At 33.7% G+C, this 27,958-nt stretch overlaps 1 protein-coding gene across 1 annotated transcript; it reads left to right on the plus strand.

Moving 5' to 3' along the window:
* Positions 1 to 231: 231 nt before the first annotated feature.
* LOC126911525 (facilitated trehalose transporter Tret1-like) lies at positions 232 to 25,873 on the plus strand. The gene is made up of 4 exons (XM_050699075.1): positions 232 to 571; positions 19,897 to 20,037; positions 21,198 to 21,454; positions 22,261 to 25,873. The coding sequence occupies exons 1-4, from the start codon at positions 529 to 531 to the stop codon at positions 23,227 to 23,229; spliced, it is 1,410 nt and encodes a 469-aa protein (XP_050555032.1). The 5' UTR covers positions 232 to 528; the 3' UTR covers positions 23,230 to 25,873.
* The last annotated feature ends 2,085 nt before the right edge of the window (positions 25,874 to 27,958 follow it).

Raw genomic sequence — 27,958 nt, forward strand, 5'->3', positions numbered from 1 at the left:
AAACATGACAACTGTTCAGTTCCAGATACGGATATCATCATATTGGGCCTCACATTAAAGATGTGTACGACTCCAAAATTTGATAAATTTAAAAGAAAAAAATACAACAAGAAGTTTACGCTCTGAAGTTTTGCAGGAACATTATGACGTTATCTGTCTGGTCGGTCGCACACCAACGAACGATAAAGCAAATAGCAATATTTGAAGCTATGTAGGCAACACAGGCACGGCAGAGGCGCCCCGCCGCGGCCGACTGCACGCAGTACATTGACAGCTGAAACCGTCAACCGTCAACAAAACGAGAATAATATTGTCTTGTTCTGCAATACGTTCAGCTAACCATTCACGCTTACGACGAAACGCGGACAACACGTGGCCGAGTAATATTAGAGCGACGGCGGCATGCTACACACCGCACGCTCGCCCAGTCCGGCAGCGCACCACGCACCGCACAGTGTCCTCCCATGCGTGCTCCACTCTGTCACAGAGCATAAATGTTAGTTCCGAGAGTGCACCACAACACCGACAATGGCCAACCGCAAGTGGAGGGAATATGTGACGGCTCTCAGTGGTTCGTAAATTTATTTTTATTTTTCATGTGTTCAGTGCCAGTGTTTTCAAATAGTTTTATTTATATTTACGTTCATGGTGCGCGTACGATATCATCGTAGCCGGCAACACTACGGGTTTTACACGCTGTGCACACTCGCGCACATAATGTCATTAATTATCTTTTCGCCGAAGTTTCTGTGATAAAGTTTTGTAATTAGTGTAATGTTGTTATTTACTACGATTAACTTATACCCACACTGAAAGTGAACTGTAGTTTACAACGAATGTCACTCGAGTTCTACAAAACCCGTAATCAGTGTTATTCCAGTAATCCGGCGAATTTCCTTTAATAACGTTTTCGTTCACATGTTAACGTAGTGGGTGAAAATTATTATCATTATAAATACCAGAGACTTACGCTAGCGTAAATAATTCCTTGATAATGAATTGTTAATCTCGATATGTAATCTTTTTGTTACCATTGTACAATAATAAACGGAAGCGATGGCGGTTAGTAACCAAACGGTGTAGTGGTTCTTAATTATCGAGCTGTCATAACTAAAGTACACGAATAATGTCCATTGTTGACATGTACATAGTTACGTACATACAATATGATTTCGAGTTACACGAAGTTTAACTCAGTACACGGAAACAAAGTTACACAGTGTTTATGTCATAAATTAACATGTAATACATATGTATGGCCACTTGTCATCGTTGCCTTTTTTTTTCGTACACAAACTAAATGATAATAAGCAAAAAAGCTACCTAATTGCCTGGTGACGCACGAAGATAATTAAAATTCATCAAGTGAATATCGGTGGTTTAGTGCGGTTGTCTAGGTTAGTACTAAAACTCCTTAGAGGCCATTCGTCGTAAGTACTCGAGGGGGCAAGTTAAGCATATTTAAGCCTTCGGTCCCGCTCGACTGAAATATCGACTGTGGTTACGGGAGTTTGGAACTGGGAATCTTTAGACAAATACATCTTGTTCGATGTCGAATGTTGTGCAATCTTACCCATAATTAGATTCAGTTGCCAGAAGAGCTCACAATGACTGGCAATATTTACGAGTTCTAGTAACAGTTACTGAATTTTCAATTTGTTGCATCACTCCACTCGCCTTGGTTGTTTTTGTGAGATTTCTAAAATTAAAAAAACAGATGCTGAAAAACTTCTGCTAAAAAAACATAAATTGTTAGGTAACTTACTAAAACGTTTAATTTATTAACAGTATAGCATTATAGTCAACAGATTTTCTTCTAATATTATGTCCATAAGGCATGTAACACCTTACACAAGAAAACTGATCTAAACTTTGAATAGAAAATATCCAAATATTGATTCGTATTCAATTACCTCTTACACCCACAAAATATTGCAATGTTCCGTGTCATCACTTCATAATCTCTATGAATTTACCTACTTTTTTCATTTCTTTTTCAATTGCCGAATATTCGGTAATAGGCACCTAGACGGGAAATGAATAAAAGTCTAACTTCATTAACTAATGAGACTTAGTCATGACAATGGATCCACGTGCCTTCGAGCTCGTTTTTTTTAACAACCGACACACCTCCTTTACTTAAGTAATTGGATAATTTACACTATTTATTTACACGTTTTTTTTTACTCGATTTTCGCGACACGACAAAAGGGTTCCATTTAGATTAAGTAAAACTACATCTATGTCTGCAAAACCTAACTAAACCAATACTAAATCTATTCTGTTTATAAATCAAAGTAGTTTATATGTAATTGAAACCGTATCAGAATCAATGATAATGATAACCTGTCTTACTACTTTTTCATGTGAATGTTGTCGTAGTTTCTTTAATGAACTATTTTAAAATGACGACAGCCCAAAAAAGCCGTTAAAATCTGACCTACGGAAATTAACGAACTCCGAAGGAGACATGTTACAACAGGTTTCCAGCATGCTTGCACCAAGACGTACCTAAACCATGTGCTTCTTAATCTTAAATATCTCTCTGTAATCTTTAGATTATAAATCTTTGATTACACCAGCAAAATGATAACATGAAAATCTAAAATCCGACACAAATAATCCAATACATAAAATCGGATTTCCGATAAACAAATTTCATAATACTCCGTACCTACCTGAATATACTATTTCTGAATCCGAATCCAGTTCGGAATTTTATTTTACTGCAATACAATACCATGCCATGCCAGGCGTGAACTGTGACATCATAGCTGTTACTGTACGTTCGACTTTTTTGAAAGAAATGGCTACAATTTCCCAATGTAGTAACTTTCCTGGCCATTTTACATTAAAGTGAGATTTTAATCTAATGCCGCTGCAGTCTATATGTGTCTTTAATTCTAAACATATTATGGACATCATTACCTAATTTTTGTCAGTAGGTTGACCCTCTAATACTAAATTATTATTATGGGACTAATAAAGTAACTAGCCGCAGTAGGTACACTATAAATCTACCTTTACATAAAATAAGTCCTTTAGGGAACAAAAAGAGTGGATTTTAGCTCGTATATCAAAAGTTTATTAGACATACCTACACGGTCTGCATTTCTCGGCGCTTTTTTGTCTAGACATTAATAAGATCTAGAATTTTATCTAGACTAAACTCCAGCTGTCTGATGAGTTTTATTAACAGATGACTCAGTTCGTTTAGATTCCATTATGGACGAAACAGCGTCTAATTTTTTTTCTTTGTCGTACTTATTTTAATGTACCTATTAGTGTTTTTTCTTTACTGAACTATTATGCTGCTACTACGGAGTTGTTACGCAATGTTTCATAATAATTTGTTTTGTAAAATTTCTAACAAACTTTAAACCATGCTGTATAAATTTTAAACTAAAATTGTGTAGGTATGTAATGAGGGAACAAATTGTAGTCTCTCTGAAGTAAAGTTCTGTTATAACCTTCGTAGTTAAAATGATATGTCTAAATACAACTTGTTATAATTAGAAAACTATGTGCTAGTAGTCAGATGGGGCGCAGTAGGGCCAATGCCTGATCCATAGCTGCGGACTACCTAACAGGTTTACCGAGGCTCCGGCTCGAAAGACAGGAGTAGAACCGTGGTGGTTTTTAGTCAGTAAGAGTCTGACACTCCCTTTTGCCTCGTCCAAGGCGGGAGAAGTCATTGAATAATTATTTTTTGCCCCCTTAAAAGAATAAGCTAGTAGTATTAAGTAGCTTTAAAAATTGGTTTGTAAATATTAAAACACCGTTTAATGTATATTTCTAGAAATACTTATTATGGATTTCTATACTAATGCAATAATATTCAATATGAACATGGAAATGCGAAAAGAATCAGGTTCCATTAACTGTAGAATGGAAAGAATGGAAGCGTTATCATGAAGAAAATTCGGAACTGTAACAAAGCTTTGGATAAATCTCCTCCATTTTCTTTAAGTTACCAATAACTCGTTCTTAAGCTTCGTCTTTCCAATTTGGAACCAAACAGCTGTAGCAATTTACTACATTTCTATGAATCGATTTTTCAAGAGAATGGGTAGTTTTAGGTGGTCTTGAAAATACACTGGTTTTATGGAATTTCGTCTGCCTGTGTTACGATCACGATCAGGTTCTGCGAACCGTCAGGCATAATACTTTTAGGAGAATTAATTACTGGGCCTTTGTTTTTCCAGAAAGATGACAGTAGATACCCTTAGTACAAGTTTGCTTTACATTGAAACAAAACGAAACGATAGCGCGTTCAGCGCTGTAATTGGTTGGTTCATTCAGGTCGGCCAATCAGAGCGCCGAATAGCACGGAATTTGAAATTAAACTCCGAATATGGCAACAAGCTCATTCGCTATTTATTACCACTACATCTACCTATTTAGGGATTTAAAACGTGTGATATTTAGTCTGTCTATTTATCCCCCTGTTAAACCTTCTCAAGAACATATATTTTAATAATTATTTTAAATGAGTACTTATATCCAAATCCGATCCTTGTTTCGAAACAAACACAATAAATTAATCCTGTCTGTCGGTAAGTGAAATTCAATAACTGATTTCATCATAACCGGTCTTCCAATATACTAGATTATCTCTTATCTTTACTGATATAGCTGAGATAATAACAACACGTTACTATATGGAAATGCTATAAGTATTACAAAATATATGACAGTCATCATTTTATTGGATTTTTTTATATAAAGCAAACGAACAGACGACTCATTTGATGGTAACCATCTATGGCGTTGCCCATGGTCACTCGCAATACGAGATAATTTATAAGACTGTTAAAAGCCTTTTGTCATTCCATGGATAGAAAACGTTGTATATACCTATATATACTTTTTAAGATTACTAACAAACGGTGAAGGATAACATTATGAGGCCACCTGGGCTTATAATTTCCAATTATAAGTTTGAAATCTCCAATACGCAATGAACAAGCGTGGTGATCAACGCTCAAATCTTTTCTGTCTGAGAAGAGGCCTTTGGTCAGCAGTGGCCACTTACAGGCTGTTGACGTACTCGTATGTATGAAGTACATAAGACTTATAAGATAATTGGAGAAAAATATGTGTAGGTAACCCATTCAGGGAAGAGAGAGTGTGTTGCAACTTGCAATGACCTTACTCAATGAAGAACGATCTCGATATTTTTATTTACACTAAAGTTACGTTAGAGTATCCCCTTGACATAATCCTGTATTTACTTTTCACGATAGCAATGATAAAGGGGACCCTGGCCTATTGAATTGTTAACTGATAACCACTCATATTAAACCTGATAAAAACGCGGAGACTTTGTGGCACGTTCTTAAGGTCCTATTTAGAATATCGCATCTTTGTATCAAGGGTTAGATTGAAACGAAGTGCATTTTAAACATTCTTATTACCAACCTTATTCTGTAGTTTTAAAATTAAAAATCCAACAACAAAATATGCTCAGTACCCTTAGTACGAGTTTGCTTTACATTTAAAGTAATCGAAACGAGAGCGCGTTCGGCGCTCTCATTGGTTGATTCATTCGCGCCGGCCAATCAGAGCGCCGAACGCACTCTCGTTTCGTTTTCATTCAACGTAATGCAAACTCGTACTAAGGGTACTGAATGCTTTTACGGCAAGTCAAAAATGTTTCTCCAATAGCTCATTAGCAAGACTAAGCACAAATTGTAAGATATTACTTAAAATTAATATTTAAAATGTATAATCATTCTGTTTTGCAAACATTTGAGGGAATAACCGCAGATAAGGGAATCCGTTTTTCGAGATTCGTCTCAGACTCGGAAATCGTTGTTGGGTCATAGGCCATGTGATAGTACCTACCTTATGTTTATGTTTTATTTCTACGTAAAAGAAAGTAGATTATGTTTTAATTATAAAAAAATCTTTTGAATTATCGCTAGTCTCCTCTAGATTCTGTCTTATCCGAAAAAAGTATACATAAAAAAGTAACCGAAAATTATTATCTTAAACCAAAAACAAGTCTAATTTTGATTAGAGACTCAAAAAGAAGCAAAATGTTATTGACCTGTGTTGTAAAATATCGCAACATACATGACGACACAAATAAACCACACAAATTGACTTTTTTTTAATAGATACATGCATATTGTACATGTTTTTTTACAGATACCTAAAAAATAAGTAACAGTTTTTTGATAGGTAAAGACACCAACCAGAGCTACTACTTTTTCTTTTATTTTCAACCGAATCGAATCGTGCACGGACACTGGTTGAAAATAAAAGGAATAAGATAATCAATTTCAGAATTCCATTTTTAAATTTAAATCACATTGACGGTACCTACATACTGGTAGTACCAATAACAATATTGTTTTTTTTTCTCTCCTACTATAATAACAAACGAAAGAGTATTCATTCCATTTGTGTTTATTTGTCTTTATTTTTAAATTGTCTTCCTGTATTATTTTCTTAATGGAAGAAAGTAATTGGATGTTATTCAATATCACTTTTACCGTTATAAGTAATTTAATGGCTTTTTAAAAATATAGAACCGAAAAATAATGAAGCCTTTACAAAGACTATAAATTGCACCAAAGTGACCATAAAGCTAAAACGTTTGGTGAATGTAGTTACCATATTTATTGTTACCTACATTTAATTAACCTTTAACTCTTGGGAACAATATGTGCCAGTTACTCGGTTAGTCGAGCGGTCGCACGTGCTAGACGTGGAGGTCTCAAGTTCAATGCCTAGGCCGGTATTATTGATTTGCAAATTGATTATACTAAAATGTTTATTATAAACTTCTCGTTTTAACGTAACGTTCCTTTTAACCAATAATTGACAGAATATTATTAGATAGGTACACTTTTATTTACCCCTTCTAGTTATAGGACTATTATTGAATGTAATTTCACAGAAAAAATATGTTACTTTTAGTAAATTAAATGGCAACAAAACTACGAAGTATTTCGCGTCCATTATTTTAATAAAAACCTTTAAAAATAAAAACATATTAAAAAATACACGACTATGAACAAACATGTTCTGTAAGTAATTGGTAGTCAGTAGCTCTAGGTACTAAAAGATAAAAAAACAAAATCTCTTCCCAGAATTAACTTTATAATTTTATTTCTTTCTTTACACGACAATTACAAGATTTTTCCACTGAAAAGGGACAAAGGGATCGTTTAATTAAATTCTACACTTGTAAATTACGTTTAAAAAGGTGGATGATGTCAATTCAAGTTGCCACTGAGCCTCAAGCTAAGGGGGCATGTCACAGTAGCTAGAAACGTTACCCACATTATGAATACTTTACTGACTATTTTCTTTTATTAACGGACTTCAAAAAAATTTAGACCCTCAGTTTGATATGTTTGTGTGTATGTTTGTGCGCGAGTTATCTCACGATTTTGATGGTTTTCACTATATTATTTTTCAAAAAAAGGAAAAGGTTTTAGGATTATTACCTAACTAAAAAAATGGAGACGGTAAAGAAAACTGCGGCTCCCTAAGTTGTTTTTTTTTTACATATTGCGTTTCTTTTTTGGTTATGTGGAAAATTCATAATAGTTTTTGTAAATGAAGCTTAGTGCACGAGTTTCTATACTATGTACCTACATTCAGCAATTTACAAATTAAACAAAACATTATTCAAGATTTAATTTGAAAAACTCGAAAAGGAACTTTGTAACATGTTTTGAATAAAATTACATTTTCTTTATTATATGTTTTGTGAACTAAATATAACAACGATGCATCATAAAATGTAATTTTATTAACATTTTTGCTATCTTAACTGGACTCAAATACGTATTTGCATTGAATGTAAATAAACTACGAGTGCAAGGTTGCAAAGGTGAAAATATGTCGACCATAATATTTGAAGTTTAAACAAATTAATATATAGCTGCACTGCCACGGTATCGGCGAAATATTATACCTATATTATTTACATAAAATTTTGTACCTACTGGTATTATTTCGTAGTATTATTTTGTCCTATTGTATTCAGCTAATCACCTACAAAATACAAGGAAATTATTTACAACAGATCTTAATGTATGTGAGAGGAAAACGTTAAAAATTAGTAGTCAACTGCTTTTTTTGTTTTGGCTAATGGGTCGAGACAAAGTCTTATTGTCTGGTTTTTTAAGCTACATATCTTTATAATAACATATTGTTATAATCTTTTTAAGGTATACAAATATAATAAGCGTTTTACATAAAAAAGATAAAACAATGCGATTTAATTTTCTTTGAAAATTAAGGAAACGCATTAGTGTAATTCATTTTTGCTTAAGCTTCCGTCTACAGTTACAGTTAATATGATTGCATATAGGCACAGATCATTCTACTTTCCACCATTTTATTTATATGCCATTGGCTGACAATCGGCTTCGCCCGCGTTACCGTTAAATAATAAGTAGCTTATGTGTAATTACAGACCATAATCTACTCCTATTTCAACTTTCATCCCGATTCCTTCAGCCGTTTCACACGTAATTGAGCAAAAAACTTACCAACTTTTACATTTATAATACTAGTAAGATAAACGTCATGTATAAGTTCCATTATAACAAATCGTTATTCCAGTTCCCTATAAAAGGATATTAGAAGTATTATTTTTTGTATTGAAAACTTTTAATCTCGTGTGCAATATCCAGACAGTTATAAACAACGTATTTTTCTTAATAATTTATTGTTCTTATTTAGATTCATACAACTGGTCACGTCGCTTATCGCATACAAATATACCGGAAGCGATTCATTAAAATTCTGAATGTCAACAAGCAAGAAAAATGGTGATTATCATCTTTGTTTTAATGAAAATAAATGTACCGAATTAAAAATTACCTTGACACAGTAATTTATTACATTGGTTGTTAAATTATTATCGTAAGGTAAAATTACAATGTGCACATTAATTTCCCAAATAAAGAACCGCAGTGCATTAACCATAATTTACCTTTCTTAAATTGGTAACCAAAACTTGAACCTCGTGCTCTGTAGTTTTGTGCTATCAACGACCTACATAATGTACCTACTCATAATCCTGTCTGTATTTCTAATTATAGATTTAGAATTAATAATATAACATTTATACATATAAATATAGGTATAATATTTATACATTCATTACTGCTAATAATATTATCCAGGTATACCTTACCTTATTTCACGTATGAAATTGATGGTCATTTGTTTTGTTATTTGAATGCATATCAATATGCATTCAAATAACAATATAGTTAATAAATACTTATTGTAATAAATTTTTGCGTTCCGTAACCGAATTATACACCTCAGATAAATCTGGGATAACCTGTAATTAACCTTACTGTACTGTTAAATTTCATATGCGTAAATTTCATACATATACACATACATAACCTCACACCTGACTTCCATAGGGTTAGACAGAGACAATGGAACGTCAATTGTTACGAATTTCACATACTTTCGATTCATCTACAGTCATCAGTCTTTTCAAACATGCTTGTCGGTTAAGGATACCTTTATTTTGGCCCTTCTTTAATATATCGCTCAAACTCGTCAATATGTCCTTTTTTCACAGCAAGTTAAACATAAGCAGTATTTTATCTGTTTCTTCTTCAAAAATAATATATTTTTGTAGGTACATACATGTAAACAATGGTAAAAAAATACAAAGCTTGTAAGTATATGCATTCGATGACGTTTGTCTGTTGAATACCATTATATTCAAATTAGACCACAGGACCAGCTTATTGTTATACTTCTTACAAGTAGGTAGACAAATAAGGAATGGATTTAAATAATATTACACGTGTTATTCCCCGCAGGACAGTCGGAGATGTTATTAAATTAATAATTAACAAATAGGTAAAAGTCATTCGTTCCATTAAATTCACTATGGTTCAATGTTCACGCATAGTAAAATCTTCAAGTAAGTATTTAATACCTTTCTACTTTCTAAAAAACTAATATTAAGTATTACTCATTCTCAAAAAAATATTTCAACAAAAATTAATTACAATTTTGTGTCCTTTTTTAATGTCAAATTTAAAAAAGGAATAATTAGGAATGATTGTAATTATTTGTGGCGGGATTTTTCCGAGTACACAGAATACAGACTATCAGAGGAGCAAAATTCGTGGGATATTAGGAAAAATGCTTCGTAGAAAAATATGAAACTCAAATAATGTTTGATAAATGACGATAGGGCCGCCTCCTGCCACATGGTTCACGGATGATGAAGTGGCATCTCAGCCGTGAACATTATGTATAAGTAGGAGTAGCTATGTATCTCTGTATAGGCATTCCTACATCTACAGCAAGACTTTTTGGCGGTTACGAAACAACATTAGGATTTCCTTAGTCTAGTGTCATTAATTAAAACAAAAGGTTGCGTGACATTCCTAATTCAAAACTCAACTAGCCAATGAAGCGGTCTAGGCAACAACGTATGGAGAAATAGAAAAACAACGAGACTTCAGACTGTATCTTAATAAAACCTATTTAACACAACATGCAAGATCGCCGCATTGAATTCGCGTTCAATGCCACACGCATCACCATCGTGGCAATATTTTTAACAAACGTTTTTGCTTAACTCATTTGATTGTCAAAAAGATTAACAAAAGCTGCGTCAGCTTTTTGTATGTAAAAAACATTATGTCGATGTGTAGCAATGATAATCATATACATGTATCATATATATGTATATTTTATGTATATGTATCATATGTATCATTGCCTACCGGTTTTTTAATGGAATGGAGGTGGTAAGGAGGTTTTTTTGATGGAGGAAAATCATCCAATGACTTCTCTTGCGCAATCTGGGCGATGCGAGAGGGAACGTCAGACTCTTAATGACTAAAAACCACCCCGTTCCTACTCCTGCTTTTCGAGTCGGAGCCCCGGTAACCAGCGGGTTACCGCTGCGGAAAACAGTAGCTTATGTTAAACTTATTAAATTCCTGCAACAGTTGCGGTAGATCATCGGGTCGGGAATTAAATTATGTTTTATCTATTTATTAACACGTGATGCAAAATCTTGGGACCCCTTTTTACGAAAATTGCGCGGACGTAGGAGCATAAAATTTGGTACACTTATAGTTTATGTGTAGGAGAAGTGCAGAACGCTAATATTTTTCAAAAATAATGCTTATAAGTACATTAAATCAATAAATAAAACATTACATACACTACCATGCATAGTATCTGATCGTATTTGACAAAACGTCAAAATCGACAGACATTGCGATGATATTCTCACGTCTCATATGAATAGAGTTTTCCTGTTAATAAATCGTATATGGTCGAATTTCGACCACTAGGCGACCACTAGTACTTACAAAACGAAAAGTTATGACAAATATTCCACAAATATACTAGACATCTTAGTACTTATTCTCCAGGGGAATATCAGGTGTGATGTTATGTAAGGCATTATAGTTACTAAGCGAACAGAAATTGTGATCAATTTTGTTTGAACAAGTTTGATCGATGGGTCCATCCAATTTTACTACGCACACAACTATAACATAAATGTTTTGTGCGAAGATAGGATTCTTAGATAATATACGACAAAGGCTAATTGAACGAAATATGAATGAATGAATTTATGAGTTTCAAATTAAAGTCCATGTGTCAAATTAAAATATCACATTGCCTCGTTGATGTAGCGATATTTTTTTTGCAACCGAATATCTTTTTTTAAGAAACTAGCGTATAAATAGCGTAATTTTTTTTCTCAAACAAGTACGTAAGTTGTCGTAGTCCGATTTACTACTCTAAATCAAGAAGCAAACAAGTGAAAATCCCTGTTTCTAAACTATTACCTACTTCGTTTTTATTCGTATTCCCTCCGCACAAGTATCAACCATTACGAGTACATGTTTCTTCTCCAATCAATGAAGAATGCTTAAATCAATTTCGTCTCAATTGGCTAAGTTCAATGAACTCCTGATAAATGACCTGAATTCCTGAATAGCAAATATTACATACGACACCATTTCATTTCATCTTTTATTGTTAAGAATGTAATTGACATGGATGAAAGAAATTAACAAACACGTACAGCTGTGACTATAATTCTCTGTTTTGATATAGTATGTTTTTTTATAACATCTAAGTGTGGAAGAGCCATGCTTCGGCTCGTCCGGAGTGATACCACGGCCTTACAGAAAACTGACGTGAATTAACGTTGTGTTTCGTTGTGTGAGTGAGGTTTCCCCATCAACCCTTAAATTCCTAACCTCCAAAAGGCCGGCAACGCCCTTGTAACGCCTCTGGTGATGTCCACGATTGCTTACCATCAGATTGTCTATCCGCTCGTATACATTATGACATAAAAAATAACTTTCCTATTAAAAAAATTGGGCCACCTATAACCACACTTAAACCAATCTAATGGGTCAAATCAATTTTCTTAAATGCTTATGTACAATGTACCTACTTCTGAATTTTTTCAATAAAATCGCACACACTCTAGAAAACTTGAATAAATTTTCAATCTCATAACACGTGAATTAGATTGGCCCGCTAAAAGATGGTACTAAAGACGCAAGTACAGGAAAATGTGAGCTAAAAATAAGTATATATAAGGTTCTTGACTCTGGATTTACATGTTAGTAGTTGATACCAAGCGGAAAATACTTGTATCTTGGATAATTTAGCCTCATAAGTAAAATCCTTCTTGTTAATGCTAACTCACAGAGATAAGCTTAGTACATACATACATAAGTAGGTGGGTTCCTCTAATTTAAGGGGGGAAAATCATCCAATGACTTCTTGCGCCTTGGTTGCGGAGAGGGATTGTCAGGCTCTTACTGACAAAAACGACCCTGTTCCTAATCATGCTTTTCTAGCCGGAGCTCCGGTAAAACCGCTAGATAGTCCGCAGCTCCGGATCAAAGTAGGTACCTTAGTACATACAAATCATAACATCGTTAACTTATATAGCAGAGATTATTAGTTCCATATTTGTTATCAGTGTTACCAAGGAAGTTTATATAAATCAATACAATAATCTACTATTATCTTAACGGAAAAACGTGATGCTAACGACCTATTGTTAGAAAGTTCGACATTAATATATGATCACATTGATCATTGATATAATTCCGTACATATCTACATGTATGTATGGTTAAGTAATAATAATAAGTAGTCTCTTCATATCAACATGTGATGAGAAGCGATGAAAATTATGTAACAAAATATACATTGAATTTAAATACTGATAGATGATGGAAGAAAAATAAAGGTCATCAAAAATGTTTGTTAAATTTATGAAATAAACAAGGAGTACATAGAAATATAATTTTATGTTATACGGGTTTAATTGGCTTATATTTTATGGTCATCAAGATTAAGAGTGTGTACCAAATATCAGATCGATCGGACGTCAAGAAGGGGGTTAAATTCCAATTACTAAAGATCCAAACAAACAAACAACTCAAGCTAATTAAAAACGTTTAATAAAAAGCAGTTTGTGATAGAATAACGTTATTGTTATGGGAGAATGGAAAAATCCATTGCGTCGACCCCAAGTAACTACTATTCTAGTGCACCTACGTTCATACCTATTTATTTATCATTTGTTTTAAATAATTAATATGTCCTATGTCAGCTCTTATCATAAATACAACTTTGTTGCATTGTAATAAGCATTAGTATCGCGTCCGTCACCCTTTTATGTTTTGAAGTTGGTAGGTTACATTATGAAAACATACTGGTTATTATTATTCTTAAAGTCAACAAGCGAATTAATTTATAATTAAAACAAAAACGGTAAACAAAAAGAAGTGTATTGTTTGGTTTGTTTCACATATAAAACATGTTGAAAAGGGTACCTTTTAAAGTCATTTTAAAAGAATAAAAAAAATATAGCACAGCTTTAAAAATATTGACTGGAGAAAACATGAATTATATTGCAAAAACCTATTAATAGATATGATTTTCTAACTCAATCATTATTATTAAAGCGAAGTCACAAAATGGGGCAGGAATATAATAAAGGATATTTTCCCGGAAAAACTGCCGCATCTGACAGTTTAGTTCATTAGAGGCGTCCAGTGACCCATGTCTATGTCGATGAAAAAAATGCAAGGATATTATAGTATAAAAATACCATCTCTTAATTACTTTTTCACATACAACTGTAGACATAAAGCGAGATATAGGGAAATAATCGCATGTATATTTGTTCGTATTATTATAATGTAAACTTATTTAGTCCCAAGACTCGTGCTCGTGAGAATTCAAGTCGTACTTCTAGCCTTTTTCTTGTCAACTTTTATAATTCTCAGTAACAAGTAGTACCTACTTAGGTGGTCAACAACTACACGTGGAAAGAAATTACCCCTTCGAAGAAAAACGGGAGTGGTATTGACATCATACCTTTACACTAGTCAGAATCGGCATAAAATGGCGGAAAAGTCCATTCATCACGCTCATTTTGAGTCGCCATGTCAAACAAAATGATTCCAATATCAACTTGCGAAACGGTCAAGGTGAAGCGATATATAACATGCTTACCAGTCATGTTTCCAGCGACTATACGAGTTCAATGCACCTTCAATATCACAGGAAATCTGTAATGCCTTATTAAGTCTTCATGGATCTACCAGAGATGTAGAGTTATGTACTAGATGTCGCAAAACATTCGTATGTTCGCATTACAAGTGCCTAACATAATAAAGTAGACGACTAAATTTTTATTTTAATGTCCATCTTGTAGATTATTTTAAAATATTAGACACGTATTTTTTATTTTCTTAAGGAAACAAATACTTTCGGAGATATATTGATTTGAAATATCGCGTGATGTCACTTCTAGGTACATTTTATACGTAGAAATGACGTATTTGCTCCCAATCGTAAACCTTGATTCGTTTTATTTACGTATAATTAAATGACAAAGTGTAAAAATCACGTATTTTCGATAGAATCACGTATAATATTTTTTCATTACCTAACTGACGGACTAAATAGATTTTTAATTTTCATACCCCGTCATCATCCCTATAAAAGATGGCGGTGTCTAGAGAAATCATTATCCAATGGATTTTTTTAAATTGTACCTAGTAACTGTTCCTAAATGAAATTCAATATTGTTATCGAAATGTCAAAGGCGTTAAGGATTTTTGTGTAGAACAAATTGCAAAGAGTATTTGACCTTTTATTTTGTAGTGAAATAAAATACATTTGTATTGAAGTGAGACAGTTGAAGATAAAATATTTTATAAAAGAATGAATGGTAGATAAAAACTGTTGTTTATAAATACAGTTTTAAATCATTGTAATGAGGAAAAATGAGACTGTGTAAACTGTATCCATGTATTTTATTATAACTTTCGTGAGACATACTAAATTAATTATTATGTTATCGGCTTACCGCCGTACTCAGAGTCATTTAATGGTTACTTAACCCAGTCCTTAATAATTGTTTTCGATACAAAATCGTTACTAAGGGATAGTTTAAGTAATCATTAAATGTATCTGAGTGTATGCGGCAATTTCTCACGTAACTGTTTGACGAGGAACTCGACTAGTTTCAAGCCATCCTAGAGGTATGGGCTGATGCCTGATCCGGAGCTGCGGACTAGCGGGTTTACCGTAGCTACGGCTCGAAAAGCAGGAGTAGGAACGGGGTGGTTTTTAGTCAGTAAGAGTCTGACACTCCCTCTCGCCTTGCCCAAGGCGGAAGAAGACATTGGATGATTTTCCCCCCTCAAAAAAAATCCTGAGGTATCCATGTAGTTAAATGCGTGCGCTATCTAGATACCTATATCTGTGCTAACACTGCAAGACTTCCTTAAGTTTGAAACTTTAAGTTGGCAAGTCAACTTGCTATGAATGTTTGTTTACGTTATGAGTCGAACCGGTCACTTCCTCGTCGAATAGTCATGAACGGTACGAGTTTAGAAGCTAGGAAGTTGATGTCTTTGCATTAAATGGATCGATTAAAGCCTTTGATAAATGCATTCGTCTATAAATGCTTTGAAACAGAAACTAGTACCATTATCTCGCTACGATAAAACGCGTTTAGTAAGATCTAGGTCTTGTTTTCAATCTTAGGTCATCTAATAAGTTTTTATTGTATTATAATAAATTCTTATAGTCACCTAAATAGATTATCTATGTTACCTTATTGACAGCTTGTTAGTTGGCCACATTTGTACTACAAGAGCAAAAAAATAGTTAGTAGTTATTTTTGTGTTCAGGAAAAATATTATAAAACTTCGATAACTAAAACAGCTGTCCTTTCCTTGTAACTAAAGTGTTCACCTTTAAATTAGGTACCTGCGTTATAAAAATAGCTGGATAACAAAACTATTAAATAACGAATGTTTTAAACTAGTGGCCAGTCTCGGGTTTGACCGGTTATTTCTCGATGTTTTCAGGGATATTTCCATGTTTCTCTGTCACAAAAATCTAGCCAATCTCGATCAAGTGTAGTTTCACAAATAAAAATCTACTCTTATATCACTCGTAGTAACAGATATCTTTCTATAAAAAAAAATGTTAAATAAACAAAAAAAAATTGACTAGTCATGTTCAGCTATAAAACTACGTTTTTTTATAAAAACTAACTTACCTGTTTCTCGTAAGTAACAAAAAACATGAATCATCAATTTTACCAACTGAGCATGAAAAATTACTCTTTCTATTTTTGTATTTAAACTAACTTAAAAATATCTACTGTATGCTGATTTTTCAAAATATTTGCACCTGGCTTTCGTTTATTGCATTATATAAAAATTACGTAGCAACCTTATTTTTAGAATCACCTGCACTATACCACCAGTAGGTACTTATATTAAGATATCCAGATTTGTGTTAATATGTATGTGTAAACAAATATATTCTTTCTGTACTTGTGTTTAAGATCAAATTAGATTGATTGGTGTTTTGCATAACACAATTACTATTTTCGTTAAAGAATTATTGTTTGTGTTGTTTTTAGTTCTCAGATACGCTTTTACTAATAATTTTATTTAGCTAAATATTTAGTAACCAAATTTACATATAAAATTGCTTCTTAAGATTAAATTACGCGATAACATATACCAGCCAAAAACGTCTCAACTGCAAGTGTGTACCTCCTCATTTATTCTAGAAAACATAATTCAAAACATCTAGAATTAATTCGCTGAAAGAATGCAAAGCTTGCAATTGTTATCTATTGTTCTAAGCATATAACAATAAGTAGGTCTTACAAATGTACTTACAGGAAAAGAATACGAACAGAACGCTAATTAAAAAACTCTCAGATACACGGGATTTATTTCTTTAATACATTCATTTACATACTAGAATTAATTTTCTATTATTTTCATTTAACATTAGATATACAATATGGTCCGTTGTCTCCAATTTCTATCACTCAATAGCTGAAAGGAAATTGTTAACATATTGTTATCACTAAGGCGCCGCATTATTCTCCAGTGTACATTCAAATCTTTGTTTTAGTTTTATAATAGACACAATATTGTATTACATAATTTCTTCTGGATATCATAATCTTCAACAGCTTGTGGCAGTCCATGGCTGGACATAAGTCATAATTTCTTCTGCGACAGATGAGTTAGAGATTCTGGTTTGTCAGGGTGCCACTGCCTGGTCCTGTGCGTCCTTTTTTTTAATGGGACAAGCCCGCAACAACCTCCCTTACCGCTGCAACTCCTGTAAGCCAGGATCTACAGTAGATACAACCATGAAATCACCGGAACACTGAAGTCCGGCGCGTGTCTTAGGGACATGAATGACTGTCTTGGATCCCGCAAAGAAATAAATCAGAAAATATGTATTATAAATCAAAAATAATTGGTTTGTGCGTCCTTTAGTCAGCTTTCAATATATCCATGTTTTACCTTCGGTGTCAAGTAAAAATAAATCATGAATGTATTAGCTGAACTTCAGAATCATTCCCAGAATTTTATCAGTAGATGCTAAATAATTCCCCTTTATCAACATATTCATATATAGCCCGATATACATATACAGTTAGGAAAGATTATGCAGCACGAAAATGTATTCAACATATCAACAATGCGGGAAAAAACCATATGTCGTACTTCCAATGCAGGAACACAGTTTTATGAATAGATAACAAAACCATAGTTGTTGGAAACACACTGAATAATGGCGTATCTAAACGTTCTGTTTGTTTGTGTATCTGAATGTTTATAAGAAGACATGGACTTACTATCAGTCCTTTGTTTTGTTTAATAATATGTTGTACGTGATATAAACATGGTATGCTGATTGTTCAATTGCTAATGAGAATAGTAGGTAGCTTCGACAAGCTCCCGTCTTGAAATATATGGACAAAAGTAGGTATTCATTCAGCATATTAGTTAGAGAATACTCTCTTACTGGCATAAAAGGAGAAAATATTGGGTTTTTTTCTTAAATATCCTGATATTGCCTTCATCTTGTTCCAACGTGAACACCAATGAAGATTTCCACACGATAACAGTATTGCGTGCGTAGCTTATTGAGTTCTGCACTGAAGTGTAACATAAATTGATAAGCACATTATGACACCATTTCAATTAATACTGATAAAGATTATATGAGAAAAATACATAATCATTATAATTATAAATTAAAGAAAATTCCATTTACAAATTGATTATCGCCAACACAATTTTATGCTAAGTTCTTTTTATTAAATTAAATGAGCGAATAACCCGACAAAAAATTAAAAGACGTCAATCCTTCAAAATTGATTCAGAAAAAAATATTTTATGCCAATGAGCGTAAAATTTCCACAGTAACGTAGTCCGTCAGTATCGAGAATTCCAGGTTAACACAGGAATATGATTAATGATAAAACTGGGAAGCCTAATAAGAAAAGATAATTAATCATCCAGCAACTAGGAGCCCGAGGTTAACTAATTAACCACGGCCAAGAACGTAATTTTTATTTCAGTTTTGCGGACCTTTTCTTTTACAAAGTGTATTTAATAAAATAGAAAATTTATTCAGGTAGTTCAAGATCCTAATTGGCAGCCATTCAGAATTCCGCAAAAGAAGTTGCTAGAAAAAAATGTTACTATTTTTACGTTATGTTTACATTTTCTTCGATGACATTGTTCTAATAGCACTTTTATGTTTGTGGCTGTAAGAGTAATTATTGTACATCAAGTTTTACTTTCGTCCTATTACTAACAACTCCTACGACGTTATTACTCTGTCCTGGCCTTTTCCCAACTAGGTTGGGTTCAACTAGTGTTAACCAGATACGGATAAGATATTAGTCGGAAAAATGAAGACTATTTTCGTACCAGACTTAGATTTTTATCCTCATATCGTGGTTTTTTTTATACATAGACGTTGTAGAAATAGGAATATTTCGTAAGCTCTTTTTTCTAAAGGAATCCATGAATGTGTAAGAGCATCGATAGGATATTTATGATTAGCATTACGTAAATGATTTAAGGCAAAAATAACTTAGGGTAATTATTACATTAATTGCTATAATTATGCCTTACTATTCGCTTCGCCTCTTTTTCCTTATTAATAGATAATGTTATCATTGCGAAACATTTACATCGATCTAACCCAAATGTATGTTTAGTGTGTTTACTCAACTATTATTTTACCTAGTCGTAAACTATAAATCGATAAGTTAATACACAGATATTGGATTTCGTACGTATTTTTGTTTTATATCTAGCTTTTATTCACCATCACTATCAGGCTGAATATATCTTTGTGAACTTTGAACAAAGATCTCTTTTATGTTGTAAATCTATTCGAAACATTTTCTTTTCATAAATAAAGTAAAAAAAAATTAAATGTGGCCTGTCATTTTCAGTCACGTTAATTTTACATCGTTTATTTTAAGAACAGCCTATTTTAAAATTAGAAGGAGAGTAAACTAATTTCCAAATTGGAATTTTCCAGCTACTTTGATCACGGCGGCGGCAGGCACGACCGTCGGTTGGACGTCACCAACTCTGCCCATCCTACTAGCCCCAGACTCACCCATAGCGACGTCACCAGACCAGAGCTCATGGATCGCCTCCATTATGATATTATGTTCAGGTAAATATTTTCTGCCTTTTATTAATTTTAACTGTATTTCTCTGCAATATTTTTTTTTACATAAATCCTAAAAATCTACTTTAGATGAATCTTTTGTCACATTTAGCTCAGTCACTATAGAAGAAACATAGATACTAGCTGACATCACGAAATGACTAATTCGTTTCAAACGGCATCGGGTCAATAACTCCTTGTTTGATCAGTAGCTACTAGTTACAGCCAACAATGAACCTTTTGTCTAAGGACTTTAGACCCAATTGATGGAAAGTTGGAACTCGTGTGATTTTCAGATCCTACTCGATGAGAAATAAATTAGGTCATGCTTAAGAAGCGCTAATACAATCACAGATTACGTTTACATGTAGTTCATATTTGGGGCTATCTAACTATTTGCACTTACATACTTCCTTAGTATCTGACCCACTATTCTGCTTGAGTATAGGCCCCTTTTCACACGAAGAAGTAATGAACACCAGAATTGCTCAAAGTGAATTGGTTGTTCGATTACAAACTTTTTATTTAAAATTAATAGTCGCAATTTCCTCACTATATTTCCCTTCACCGTATGTCGGTGATATCTAAGTAAATTATTAGCACAGCCTCGTTGAAACCTCTAGATTAAGTGGAAATTGTTTCACTTTAAATTAAGTACACGATAAATTAAAGTCTCCCAAAGGCATTACATATTTAGTCAGCACATTAATCGAAGTCGTAACATGACCGCGATTCTCCGTCCCGCTCCTTTCTTGCTCGGTTCACCCAAAGGATGGGGCCCACGAAACTTGACACTGCAGATAACATAAAAATGTGCGGACTCAACAAGTCGATCGGATGTCCATAATCAATCTCGATTCCTGTTGAAGTACTTGAAATTTAATTTCATATTTTATTGTGGTGTAAATTTGAGAATTATTCAAAAACAGTGAGATCAACATTTCGGTTTTGTTGCCATACAACGCGAAGCTATTTAAAAACCAACCTTGGAATATAAGGAAAAACCTTATTATAGAAATCGGAAATTTAAAAATAAGTATTTCAAACCATATTTTTAACTGAAAACCACGGGCGCTATCAACCGCAGTAGCTAGGTCAAGACACAATAAACAACTCCATGAGTCACTACGTTCCGCTTACATCATTGTATGGTTTTCTCATTCCAGCCGCGAGCCCTATTCCTGCGGCGTATCTTGCAGACAGGATAGGAACCAAGAAGACGTTACTCCTGGCTTCAGTCCCTTACATCATTGGGTGGATACTGGTGATGTTTGCAGGCAATGTCCCCACGATATACGCCTCCCGTCTCATCTCAGGCCTCGGGTACGGCATAGCGTACACCACCGCGCCTATGTACCTTGGCGAAATCGCCTCCGATGACGTCAGAGGCGCCATGGCAACACTCATCACTGTCATGTCGAAGGTTAGTCTGCTACCCAAATTACGGTCATAATTTTCAAGTGTATGAATGAGTAATTAAGTCATGGTAGCACACATTTTATTGTGACGTCTATGTCTGGCGGCAGATGAGCAATTTTGTTTGGATAATGACTTTAACATATCGTCACTTAACTGTTAATCAATTACGGTGATGGTACACAGTAGAATTTGCAACTAATGCTCATCTCATATTGTACACATTAAAAAAATCTACATGAACTTTGCTATCAGTCCATTTACACTAACGTCCATAATATTCATGCTGTTAAAACTCGTACAAAAGTCGACTTCAGCATTTACTTAACAAATTATTATATTTTCGCCAGTAATTTACATGTATTGTATAATAAAACGCTAAGAATCTGCTAAACATCGCGTGGGTAATATTGCACACACTTCGCAGAAACTCGAAGTGAATGCAATCTTCACATTTTTTTCGAACTAGTATGACTCACTATTGAAGATAGTACTAAAAATAATTGGTACAAATACACAAGATATTGTATCATCAACTTTTTTTTTATTCTGAACTAATCTAAAACAAGTTTTGTCGACCTTAAAGAGGCCTAAATAACTAAGGACATTTTGTATTCTTACAAACCAGCATTTAAATGTAGTACTTAATTAATTTAATATTCAATTAGTTTCATCTCATTTTTCAGTTCAATTTTATTAATGAAATAAAGTATAAAATCTCTCTAATTAAAACTATTCTCAGACAAGATTTGCCATTCTATAAAATATTGAATTTCTAAACGTGTATTTAAAATCTTTATACGTCTATTCCAGTTCGGTATCCTGTCTCAGTATTGCATCGGGCCGTACGTGTCCATGTTGGGCCTGGCCAGCTTCAACATCGCCATCCCGATCCTGTTCGTGGTGACCTTCAGCACCATGCCAGAATCACCATACTACTACATCAAACACGGCCAGAAGCAAGAAGCAGAAGCCTCACTCAAGAAGCTCAGAGGTCGCAGCTACGTCAGAGAAGAATTAGAAAGTATGAACAATCTGGTCTCAGAGAACATGAAAGAGAAGGGTCGCTGGAAAGACCTGTTCTACGTAGGAGGGAACAGGAAAGGACTCATCATTTTGATGGGCATATACTTCACGCAACAATTCTGCGGCAGTACTGCGATCATATCGTACGCGCAGCAGATATTTGGGGCAGCTGAGGGAGGCATGGGCGCTGAAGAGTCCTGCATATTGTTCGGAACTGTTCAACTCCTAACATCGGCCATGTCATCACAGTTAGTGGACAGGCTGGGAAGAAAGCCTCTGCTATTAATATCATCGTGTGGCGTCGGACTAGCCAACGTCATCATCGGAGCGTACTTCTTCATGAAACACCAGAACAGCGAGTACCTCGTCAGTTTAAAGTTCATTCCTATCGTTGTGATACCCATATTTATATTCTCGTACACTATAGGTTTAGCCACGGTGCCCTTCGCTATCACTTCGGAAATATTCCCCACAAACATTAAATCAAAGGCGACTTGTGTTATCCAGATATTTGCGGCGTTAATGACGTTCGCGGTAACCAAGTTGTATCAAGTGGTGGCGGATAATTTAGGGAACTATGTCGCCTTCTGGGGGTTCGGGGCGTTGTCGGTGCTCGGTGTTATATTTATATTGTTGCAGCTGCCTGAAACTAAAGGACAATCGTTCGCCGCGATACAGGAGAGACTGTATTCGCCAAATAAAGTGGTGTATGAAAAAGATGAGGACCACATGGCCAGAGTTAAGATTACCTTGTGACAAAGTACATTGTTTCTAAAGTATACGTATTTTGTAAGTTATTTAATGCTGTACACTTTAAGTTGTTCGTTATACATAGTACTTTAATGCTATACAGTACTTAATTCTCCGTCCGCGCTACGTGGCGACATTCCGCAGAAAACCTAATTTGTCGTGCCTGTCTTCTTTGTATTATATCGTAGTTGTAACTGTTATAGCGAGAGCTATAGACCAAAGAATTCACTTTAGTGCTATTAGAAGACTTTCTGGATGGTTCTCGAACGTTTAGGTTTCAAATTATAGAAATATTTTGGTTCTACTGTTAAATGGACTTCCATTTGTGTTTAGCCCAGTTGTAATTGTAATAGAAGAATATGATCTATATGTATAAGTTTTCGTATTAAGTTTGTTTGAGTATTATGTGCCAACAATATAAGATGGAGCATCTACTTAACAGTTTAAATGTGATGGATAAAACTTGAAGAGTGAGAAGTGCCTACGTTAACTTGTAACATGATACTTAAGTAGTTTATAGTATACACTGTTATTTATTACCTGAAACATTTATTATAAGGATCAAAAAGTGCCTTTATATATATTATACAACAAACATCTATATAACAGAACAAGTACAAAACATAATATAAGTTACTGTAATGCTAGTTCTTGTAAACTGTCCCAAGTTTTTTAAACAGCTTGTAAGAACTCACAGGGATATACAAACGAATTTATGCTTGAATAACAGTTGAATGTTTATAGAATCTCTTACATTACATTTTGTATGAATCCGAAAACCGAATGAATGGTAACGGTGGCGGAATACTATTTTTTAAATAGGTACAATCATTAAAATTAGTTGGTACTGTCACCCTACACTACTCATAATCGAATAAAACATATCTATCAATCTATGAATGAAACATATTACTTGATTTTGAAAGTGCATGCCAAATAGTGCTTTAAAATACCTTTATTTAAAGTCTATACTTGTTCTAAACCTATTCGCAAAGCATGTGAGTACCGCACTAAAACCACAATAAGTTCTAAGCCAAACATTTTATAAATGGATTGTAGCTCGTCACTAGTTAGAAAAGTTTTTGTACCCCAAGGTAACTGGAACAGGGGTTGGCTATTATTTTTCCTTGTTTAGAACGGCCCGGACAGTTCGGTACAGTCGACCAAATAGTTTTGTGTTCACCTACTCGTAACTCCTACGGACGAGTTGCGGGATTTTTTCCCGGAGTTGTAAACTACCGCTTTTCACCTGGTGTTTTTCATTTGTGAATACCTTAATTGTGGTTGATTCTGTTGTTTTTCATGGAAATATGTTTTGGCTTAACATATTCTTTACCTCAACATGGTGCTATTGCGTGTAATTATTTTTAGTATTTTGATCAACCAACTTTGTGGTAACTTGACAATGAATAAGTGCTTATTTAATAAAAATGTTTATGGTAACAGCATTGGAAACAGCAATTAATTGAGTAGTTTATACATATTATCGATTAATTACTAGTAACTGTCTCCAAGAAAAGAAATATGAGAATAGTTACCAAACATTTGTTCGACTGTACCTCGGTCAGCAACTGCACTTCATTAAGGCTCTTTGCAATATTTTTGTAACCAACTTGTTCTAACTCCTCTCCCAAACTTGTTAACAGTTAAGTCTATTTTGGACTCTATTCCAATAGACTTGTGTATTATATTGCTATACTGAATTTCAGAGCATGATAACGCATTGTAGCGATTTTGCTCTGCATAAAAGCAGCTATTGATGATGAGTGCCGTGGAATAAGATTAAGAATTTATGTTTTAAAAGCTTTCGGTGTATTGAAATATTGGTTGAAAGATGAATTATTTTGTGCCTTAAAATGTTATTGATAATGGTCTCTTGGAAATTTCGATTCATATGCATATTAATGCAGGATTTATGGGAACTTCGTTTTAAACAAATAAGTGAAAAAGAAACAAAGTAAAAGCAAATTGTATTTTATGAATAATTGCACGAATTGGTATACTGTGTTAGTCTGATCCACGATTTTAATAGTCTTCTATACTGTCCATGGGCTTTCTATAACCTCTTTAGGTATATTTGCTCGGTTTGCCATCCTCTAATTATCCCATTAATCGATCGAGCTAATTGAAAATTTACCTTTTGGCACTGAACTTAAGTACTAAAGTTAATACTAGTGAAAAATATTTATTAATAGAATACTAACATTATTTCAAATACGTACTTAGACCACACAGCATTTATATTAGGTAATTAAATTTCACATTTTTACGCTGCGAAAATAGAAAGATCAAAAACCTATCGCCCACAGGAATTTTAGTTTATAATGGAAAAGTAAATTGAAATTTTGTGCGATGATATCGAATTTATTTATAGTAGAAGAATATTTAATCCTCGCAGGAGTAAAAATAGACGTAAATGTTACCTATATTATGTAAAATATTTATTTTTTAATGTAAAAAATGTGATTTTACAAACATTCCGAATGTCTCACGATTCTCGTGCCATTTTACAATAAAAATGAAATAAATAAAAATAATATTGTTTGTTGAACCGGAATGCAATGTTTTGTGAACTTCTCTAATTAAATATTAAGATTAATATTTATGAATAATTTTTAATTAATTCTTATTAAAAGATATTGTGATAACATTTGATGATTTTTATTTATAGTCCGCTTTAGTCTGTTAATATAAACATAACTTACCATGCTATTATGGATTGCCTAATAGCCTCTTATAATTTTGGAGCCCATAAAGCAAGTTGCCATGCTACTAGGGTTATTTAAAAGAGACTTCTAAAATGACTTGACCCACCTTGGGTATGGCGAAAGGAAGTGTCGGACTCTTGCTAATTAGAATTTACCTTAAAACCGCATTTAGTACCTTGAAATAGCATTATCCTTCAAAAAGTAGCATTCAACACATACCAAGTTTCAAGTTTATTTACTCATCCTTAAAATCAACAATTTGACCATCACAGTTCGCTGTACAGTACACTAAGGTAAGAAAGAGATTTATTACTAAACAAATACCCATTTGTACGAGCATCAGAGAGCAAGAAATAAAAATCGTAGAACAAAAGTTTAACAAAACACTGTAGACACATCGTGTACTGTACAGTTACAAATTACTGTTTCTGCTGTTACCATTTTGTTTGTTTTCCATTTGCTATTCCTATTATCCTAATTATCGACTAGGGATGCATAAGCTTGCACCGTTAGCTACAAACTACATTTTACTACTAAAAACCTCTTTTGTTCTTGCCAACTTGAGCTAGTAATGTTTTGTAAAGATATGAAAAGAATTGTCTCGACTCTAGTTAATTTTCAAGACGAGATATGCATGTGTTTGAGATTAGTTAAATAATAGTTTAAGTAAATAGTTTAAGATACTTTAAAAATCTAGGTTTTTGTATTGGGAATTTAATAGTACTTATACATATAGTAGATAGTGGAAAATAACTCTTTAGCAATTATTGTCAGCGAAACATTTTCAACGAAACGCTTTTCGTTCCTGTTAAAAATTCAAATAATTATGTGTATCAATTGTTAAGTTGTACTCTGTTCCAGATTTTTTTTTTTAACGGTTGAATTCGTCCCTTCTGCCGACTTGGATGAGGCAAGAGGGAGTATCAGACCCTTTCTGACTAACAACCACCCCGTTCCAACTCCTGCTTTGAACCAGAGCTCCGGTATCCCGTTACATTGTCCGCAGCCCTGAAGGACGTCACATATCTACCATCAGTCCAGTCATTACGTGAGATTAGTGAGTGCAAGCCAAACGAAATATCTAGAAGTAAACTGGTAAGTTCTCATTTATCTTTAAATGCTTATAAATAAAGGAAATTAGATACTTGTACCTATAGCCAATCTCTCGTATCGAGATTTTATCATTTTGTTATAAATTTAAAAATGTCAAAAGTTTAATATTTTCGACCTGGCCTCCAAACTTGTTAGGAAAAATTTCAAAGCCGGGCCATCGGTTGACCTAAATAAATAGATCAAGTTGGATTATAATTACCTGCTAAACAGATACGGTATAAATGGAAATCTACCAGCTACCTGTACCCTTAGTATGAGTTTGCTTTACGTTAAAATTAATCGACACGAGAGCGCGTTCGACGCTCTGATTGGCCGGCTCGAATAAACCAACCAATCAGAGCGCTGCAGCGCTTTAAATGTAAAAGAAACTCATACTAAGGGTACTGTCCTCAAACGGTAATTACGTTTCAAGAAAGTATGATAGTGTTACTATCAAAAACAAACTAAGCAGTGGACAGAACATATCACTGGAAAATTCTTAAGTTCCGTTTATCTGATATCTCTTGTTTACATGTTAATATTACGAGCACACTAAATATTTGTATATGTGTCATTGGATTTATCGAAATATTGTTTTTTAAACCTTGTTGTAACTAGATGTTTTTATACTGGAATGAAGTGGAGATATCATTTTGTTTGAGCTGTATTTGAGCGGAAAAGAGATGTTATGTTTTGTAAATACAAATAGATATGAAATATTAAATAGACATCCACTAGACTAGATGCCAGAAATTATATAACAATAGTGTCCAGACCGATAATCATAAGATGTGTTTTGACTATTGTGAAACATAAATTGAAATAATATGTAACTAAGTCTCGGAAACTATTTCAGAAAAACATCACAAGTTTCAAGTCACTCTGGGACTCATATTCATGAGCAGCGTTTAAATTGAATTTAAACTGTCGCAAAT

The sequence above is a fragment of the Spodoptera frugiperda genome, chromosome 15 (assembly GCF_023101765.2).
Source record: "Spodoptera frugiperda isolate SF20-4 chromosome 15, AGI-APGP_CSIRO_Sfru_2.0, whole genome shotgun sequence".
Taxonomy (NCBI): domain Eukaryota; kingdom Metazoa; phylum Arthropoda; class Insecta; order Lepidoptera; family Noctuidae; genus Spodoptera; species Spodoptera frugiperda.